This window comes from Morone saxatilis, unplaced genomic scaffold (genome assembly GCF_004916995.1).
Source record: "Morone saxatilis isolate NCDOM2014 unplaced genomic scaffold, NCSU_SB_2.0 Contig0, whole genome shotgun sequence".
In the NCBI taxonomy this organism is placed as follows: Eukaryota; Metazoa; Chordata; class Actinopteri; family Moronidae; genus Morone; species Morone saxatilis.
Window position 1 is genome coordinate 5,470,809 of NW_023339650.1, and position 8,160 is coordinate 5,478,968.

The 8,160-nt window shown below is 40.3% G+C and overlaps 1 protein-coding gene across 1 annotated transcript in view; it reads left to right on the forward strand.

The window, feature by feature from the left end:
- Positions 1-8,160, forward strand: part of adarb2 (adenosine deaminase RNA specific B2 (inactive)) — a gene marked incomplete in the record, with an annotated part of 170,743 nt that overhangs the window by 140,226 nt on the left and 22,357 nt on the right. Inside the window, 1 exon segment of the mRNA XM_035682212.1 lies at positions 675-789. Coding sequence (XP_035538105.1) covers positions 675-789 — 115 coding nt within the window.

Genomic DNA, 8,160 nt, shown 5'->3' on the forward strand with positions numbered 1-8,160 from the left:
CTTTTCTAAGGATTTGAATGTGGAAATTATACCTTTTTTGTGGAAAGAACATATGAGACACACATTATTGTTCCAACTAGACTGTTATGCGTATATATATATGTGTTAATACATGTCTGGAAGTGATGAGAACGTTCACACTAAATCCATTGTTTGTGTCCCCCCTGTTAGTTTACACTATGTCGAGTGATGGTAAGATACTGGCAGTTTTGTGCTGGGTGAATAGCAGGGCTGTAAGTAAAAAGTGTTTCCCGAAGGCGGACTGTGTGCCGACTGAAATCACTCCGCAGTAGAGGAGAACATGATTAGTTCCTAGTGTAATCTCGGCTATATAAGCCATAATAACGTATTAGTATGTTTTGTTTGTTTTTGTTTACCTGGCATGTAAAACAAGCTGTCATGACTAAAACCTTTTCTTTCTGTTGGTCATACTCAACGTGTTGTATGGAAGTGTTGGAAACTCACTATAATGATGTACAGAGAATGTTTGACTGATTTTTGCATGTACTTATAGCTAAACAGGTAAGTTAACCTTCGGGCCAATCTTCCAAAAGCTCATTGTATTACCTGAACAGATTAGGGACGTGGAATATTATACAGCGAAATGAAACCTGTGAAGTCAGTCTCCATAGATTGTGTTTAGTAGAAATTAAGGGCGCGATTGTGTTTTTCAGGACTTTGCCGATTCAATATTCCACTTGGTGAGGGAGAAGTACCGGTCGCTGGTGGGCGGCTGCAGTCCTGCGCACGCTCGACACAAATCCCTGGCAGGCATCGTAATGACCCGAGGTATGGCAAATTTCATTGACTTTTATATATCACTTTGAATTATTGAAGTGGTGCAATATAGAGAGAGGGAGGGAGGGAGGTAAAGAGAGAGAGACAGGACAAGAAATGGGAGGGGGAAGGAATTCTAGATTGAGAGAGAAATGATAAACTGAGGGTGGGACGAGAGAGAGTTTCCACTCCATGCTGTACCTTGCACTCGTAGAGAGTATACCTTCCTGATGAATTATTGACTATTCAGAGTCTCTGAGGAGAATGAGACATGGTGCTGGGTGTCAGTCATCCCCACTGCATGCTGGACTTGCTGTGCTCAGGCAGCTTTGACAGGAGTTCCAGATGCCACAGTGGAAATCTTAACTAGATCAGCTTAAAACTTAATCTGAAACCCAACTGAGTGACACACTGAAGGAACAGCGAGGAGGAGGAAGCCTCACACTGCTGGTCTCCTGCAGCATGAAACAATGAGTTATTACTACGCATTTATCTTTCATGCTGTATTTATCTTTCATGCGTGGTGTTTGTTGCATATTACATCAGGGCCTTTCACACGCACAAACAGACACACAGACCCATACAGTACGTACACACCTCGACACACCCGACACACTCCACATCTCTGATGATACAAAAGGTGCACCAATGCACACATAAACCCCAGAATGAGGTCACATGACGTTTGTACAAAAGGAGCTGTCATATTTTTTTAATCTGCTATGAAAACTGAAACAAGATTTCAAATTTTGACATACAAATAAGATGAATCATAACCAAAACCAGACCATCTTTGTTGTTGTTAGCCATAGTTGTTACCTGTTCTTCAGTTATTAGCTGGCTGAAAACGTTGTTAGCTGATATTGTCATTTGCTGGTGTTAATTATTTACTTAGCTGTTGGTGGTAGCAGGCTGAACATTTTGTTAGCTCTTGTTATTAGTCATTGCTGCTAGCTGGTGATGTTTTAGACAAAAGTGTATGGTTTGTTGCTTGCTAAGGCGAGTACAAGGCGAGTGTTCGGTAGCTATATAAAGATATATATATGTCAAAAAACATACAAAAAAGAAGCCAAAATATTCGGGGTTTAGAGCCAGACTATCGAGGTCCCGCCCATACACACAGCCGACTCAATCGCAAGCAGTGCTCAGCTATCAATCGTGACTTGAAACACCCTTTTTATAGTATTAAATTATTTTTATTTTATTTAACTTCAGAAAAACTTCAACAACATATACTGTATCTATCTAAAATGCCAGAAACCATCTTTTGGAAATTTACGTGTTACCTGCTAATATGGAGGGGGCGGAGTTTATGACCTATACTGCAGCCAGCCACCAGGGGGCGAGCAAGATCTTTTGGCTTCACTTTTGGGGAGCTGTCATGACGTTCATCTCTATAAACAGTCAATGGCTTGGCCCACGTGTTACCGGTGATAGCAACATGCTAGGTAGCTTAACATATTCCAAAACAAAGGGCCTTCACTTTTTGTGGGATAAACCAAGTCTACACACACAGGTTCGCACATGTGCAGTGCCAACACACACACACACACACACACACAAACACACACACACACAAATCCATGTGCACACAGGAAGATAACACTCCCTGTGTGCACATGGATTTGTGTGGCTGCAGGCTGTGGGGTGCAGGGGTCAGTGGAAAGGGGATTGTATCTCTGCTGTCTTTGGATCTGCAGCTCATCAGTTTAGCTTCACTGAGACCGCTGCTCATCCTGACCCTAATCCAATCCCTCTACTTCCTCTGCCTTCTTTGGGTTTTTTTTATTAATTACACGTTATGTTCGAGAATGAGTAGGGTGAAAGTAAATTCCAGGAGGTGGAGGGCGGTGTGGGTGGCCGGTCGTACGTCAGAAACTTGCGACACTGGGGAGTGTTCTGTTTCTCCCCATTTTTCTCTTCTTTCTCTTCCTCTTTCTTGTTTGTCTTGTGTGTGTTATGCTCTGCTTTTTCTAAGATTTAATAGTCCGTTTGAACGTAGCAACACTTGTGGATGTCGGACATTTAGCTGACTGAGTGAGATTAAATCGCCAAGTGGAGTTCGGGCGCAAATCTCTGTGTGTGTCTCATGCCTCTGCTTTTGCCTCAAGAATATTAATCAGGGTCCGTCTTTGAACCGTAGACAGACGAACCCCCCCCACCCTTGCTGGAGTCCCGTCGAGACATTTGAGCTGCAACCTGAGTGAGATTAGCCTCGCCACCAGGCTGAGAGTTGCGAGACGGCCGCCAAAGTAAACCACCAGCACACATTGTCAAATAGTGTGGAAAATCTCATTTGAATCGATCTGATAGCATTGGGTGCCTGGAGATGGTAAACAGTGTTCAGATGTGCTCAAAGACATGAAAAATCAGGAACGTCCACATTGAAAATGCTAAAAAGACCCCCCCCTGCTTTTTTTTAAACTTGTTTGTTGGATGGGATGAGAGAAGCTTCTTCTGAAGCTTTTTTATTCAGCAGGGTGATGAGACTCAGAGTGCGGAAAAATACCACAGGGACTCAAAGAAAGAGATGAGAGCAAATGGTTTCAAACAAGTTGATTACAAATGACGGTTAAGCTATGGTTCTTAGTCTCCATATCCATTTTCAAATAGGGATTTTTCTCTACTCTTTATCTGGTTTTCCGGCTGCCTCAAATTTTAACGTTCAATAATCACATCCGGCAACAAAACAGCTTGCTAAGAGGCAAAAAAATTAGCAGAGATGTGCCCAGGGTGTGTTGCAGCAGAGAGAGATTTGAGAGCTTCAGCAGGATTTCACAAAGACACCCTTATATGTTCAGAGCAGTTGCCTGTTAAAGCTAATAAAGATTCAACAGTGTGCATTCTCTGCTCTTGCCAAGTTGTTGTTTTGTTTTTTTCTCTGCAAGTGCTGAGCATTTTCAGAGATTTTCTGTGATTCAAACGCCATGCGTTGGATGACATTCAGTGCAATCATTCCAACATCTTGCGATGAAAGCACACATGAAAGATAGGATTTATTAAGCTCAACCTAAATGGCATATAAATGAGTTTACTAAAAGTTGACCTTGAGAGCTTATTCTGCTTTAGAAGAAAATGTTTTAATGTCTGCTTTATGGTGCTCATAGATAATGCGTGGCTTATTAGGAAACATTTCCCCCTGTTTTATAACCATAGAGAATAAAGGGATTCAGATAATAGCTCTGCAGTGTCTGTCGATTGCCATAGCCTTGTGTAATAATGGATCACTGTAAAGTTCATGGTCATGCCATTTATGTATTTTTCTATTTGATTCTCCCAGTGGTTACTAATCGTGATTGTATTTTTAGCAACTTGTCCTCACTTTTTATTTGAATGATGTAATTTGCTTTTTGCTCAGGCCTTATCTCTAATATTTTGTAGATATTAGCTTCAGTTGTGTTTCTGGAGTAGTTCACAGAGACTGAAGGGTTAGCATTAACTGGAGCCTTTCTGTGTGGAGGTTATTTGCGCGGGTATCCTCAGTTTCTTGCAGTGTTGGAAGATGTATTCAGAGAACACAGTACAAATCCTCAGGTAAAGTTCTTCATACAGAATTTGATTTTAGTTAAGCAAACGAGTATCGTCACCAAAAAGTGCTTTAGCACCAGAAGAAGAACATTTTTTTAATATAATAAACCTGTTTCATATACAAATAAACTTGTTTCAAGTGTGTGAATCTTGAAAAAACACATAATAAAGATTATAGTGTATCAGAAATTCCTCCAATACTGCTTAAAATGTGGTGACAATAGCAGACTATACATTATTGGGTTGGGATTCCTGCAAGTGTGGATAACTGATGACCTTATTAGCATTTCTTTGGTAAAATATTTGCTACAGTGTGTTAGATGGCTCTAATACACATTTAAGATTGCATCTAAAACAGAGTTTTCTCTTCCATTAAGTAAAAGGGAAAATGATAAATTAGATAATTATAACAGTGACTCAGTAAATGAAATCAAATTATTTTCTATTCTGAGTGACTGATAATGGCAGCAGTGTAACATAGTTATTTGATTGCAGCATTAAGTTCAATTTACACATCATGAAGTACAATCCAGCCTGTGAAAACCGGTTTGTAATGTCTTCTGTAGCTCTCCAGAGAGATTTCTAATGTTTAAAAAAAATAACCATGATGATGTCAGGGGAGGTCTAATGCATGCTGCTTTTAAGTTGCATTATGGGACATGTAGGATCAAGGTTGTTTTTTTTAGCTTGACACCGATCTCAGCCCCACTACCACATATGGAGCGTAACCACTGATTTTACTGTTTCTTTTTCCCTTGTGTGTCCCTGGTTGACATCGCTGCACCATACTTTGTTTTGTGAGAAGAGTCCAGCCCCTTCAATCAAAAGCCTGGCGTCTTAAATCAAAAATATAAATTTAGGTTAGGCTGTCTGGCCAAACAGCCTAAATGACTGACTCACAGTCTGCTGCAGCGCTGTGTAATGTAGTGTGATGCAGCCTGTGAGAGGCCATTTTGCCAACATGCAGACAGAGCAAGTGGAGAACCAGCGTTGTGGGGTAGAAGTAATGCAACATTAAGCACAAACACAGAGGGTAATACATATGCTGTGGCTGTTTGATAAATATGGTGGGTTACATTCTAACGTACGAAAAACAAACTGGTTCAGCAAAAATATTCCCAGACTTTATGTGCAGCTAAAGAGTTCCTGTTAGTTCTAGACTTACAACCTCAATGCACTTTTACCCTAGTCTTTAGTCTTTAATGTCCTGCTTCATTAAAGGAGACACTGGGTTCTATTTTCTATTTTTATCTGACTCCATGGCATATGGCACAAGGGGTAATGGCACACAGTGCAGGTGTGCAGGGCATAGTTTTATGGCACAGTTGGAAGCAGGGGGGGCATTTGGAAAAAGACATTTATTCACAGGTGCTGACATTAGTCATGACCAATAAAATGACTTCACTTTATTATTTTGAAAGGGGCGAGTCTATGCCACAGCATTCAAGCAATTTTGTGATGGATGGAGCAACGTGGTCTGGATCTGCCACAAAAGCTTCTCTCAATAGAAAACCAGAATCCCCATGGCTGAATATAATGTAGACTCAAATAAGTTCAACTGGCCAACTTTGCCTCAAAAAAGGCTGGTTATATTACTTCACTTGAATATAAGTACAATTTTCTCACACTTTTAGATCTCATTGGTGGGATATGGCTGCACAAATTCCCTTTAATTCTTGACAAGAAAATTGCACTGCTTTGCTTGATTATTACTGCACCCCCACCTCACTTTTCCCTCCACTTAGGTGCAGCCTCAAATACAGTGTTAAATAAACACCTATGTTCACCTGATGAAAAAAAGTCACTGTCACAAGTGTGTTTACCTCCTGAGTTGCCATAGTGAGGCGGTGTGTGCACTATACTGGTGTGCAGTGAACAGTAAAGTGCAGTTGCCATAGTAAGTAGTTCCAGTTCTCAGTCTGTGATGTACATGCTTTTTGACAGTGCTGTTATCCTGGGGTGTGACATCTTTGAATCACCAGTAACAGATGTATTTGTGTGTGAAGAGTGCCTCAGGCCTTTGACTCTACTCTACCTTGTTCCTTTTGACCCTCTCTTTTTGTATTTCTGTGATGCAGCTGATTATTCCTGGTTTAAAAACAGCACACTGCCTGTGGGGCTCCCTAGCTCTTCTGTGTGCTTCTCTCTTTTTACCTCTCTCACTCACTCTCCCTCTCTTTCATTCATCTCTTCTCCTCCTCTCCCTCTCTCCTGCAAACTGAAGGCAACCTCACTGCCAATTTCATGCCAGGGTAGTGAGCAGCGCAGCAGAAATTATCCACTGCAAAATTGATCTAAACAATCGCAAAGTGGAACGGCAAGGAAAAGCAGGAGAATGAAATTGGGAGAGTCTGTTACCTTTTTGAACTTGCTTTATCACCGAGAAGGAATTGGGGTGCATTGCTTACAGGGAATGCTAGTAGTTGAACTCATGATATAGAGATTTTTATGATGCTGTTCAGACATAAATATTGTATGTTTTCTGTGCTGTAGCACAGTAGGTTTAACCTGCTCTGTTGTAAACCTTAATTTACTATTGCTCCATGAGTGAGATTTACAACAAAAGGTGCAGAAAGATGCTTTAATAGTTTGAATGCTTAACACGTTTGATCAATCGCTGCACACAGCTGTATGCGCAGCATGTGTATCTGAAGCTGTGTGTACGTTTATATACATAATTCTTTTAATGACCAGTTGACACCTAAGTAAAGATGTAATGCTAGTACACCGTGAGTAAATAAATGTATATGACTCACTAGAGGAGCAAGAATTATTATTTACATTAAGAGCACTTTTTCTAAACTCAATATCCTCAGTTGTTGCTTTGGACATGTGATTCAAGGATAAAAAACACACATCATTTGTCAACACTGACAGTCACTTATGTAGGTTCATTTATACTGTTTTAGAATGAACTTGAACTATTTTAGAATTACGGATATTAGTGATGTGTCTTATGCATTGAAACCAGTCTTGTATAGTTACAAAATATTTTAAAGCTACTGTAATCAAATTTGTTATATTAACAATTTAGAGCTTTGATTCTCTGCCCGAGCCCGATGGGACCCCAAACTGTTGCCGTGGGTGGGGCTCACACAGAATTAAATTTAAAAAATATATATATTTAATATTTTATTATTAATGCATGCAACTGTAATTAATGAGTTCATTTGTAATTTCTTAGTTTTGATAATTATTTGCACTATAGTATATGCACAATGTAGCCCAGGTCGAGCTCGGTCCCAAAACTGCTTCCATGGTTCAGGTTTGGTTCAGGCTCAAGGAATGTTTTTGGGCTCAGGTCAGTCCTGATTCTTGAGCTCAATCAAAGCTCTATTAACAATGGATCCCATGACTACTTGTATGTAAAAGGTGTCGCTGGAAGTGATGAACCCACGGATAATTTTCCTCAGCAGTTTCCATTAGCTCTATGTAGCTTTTTAGCCTGTTTTGGTTTACTTTTTTCTGTAAAAAAGGTCTAAACACCCATTGTGCACAAACTGCCCAGCACCACAGACCAGACGGACAAAGTTAGTGACTAGTTGGTGAACACAGTGGAGGATTTAGAAGCAAAAGAGCCAGATATTTTCATAAGAAGTTGGTAGAGATCACAAATGGAGCTAAAAGGAGAGTGAATATTGGACTTACATTTGCCAGGTGGCCAGAAACGCAACTCCAAATGAACGATAGTGTTCCTCTGGGTGTGTAAATAAGCATCTGTTGATGATATCTCAGTAACACACACAGCTTGGTTCTGCTGTCCCCAAGTAGCAAAAAAAAATAGCTATTGGAAGTTTTAGTCATTTCAACATAACAACTGGTCAATCTGATGAAAAAGCGTGTTTCATTTTGTGT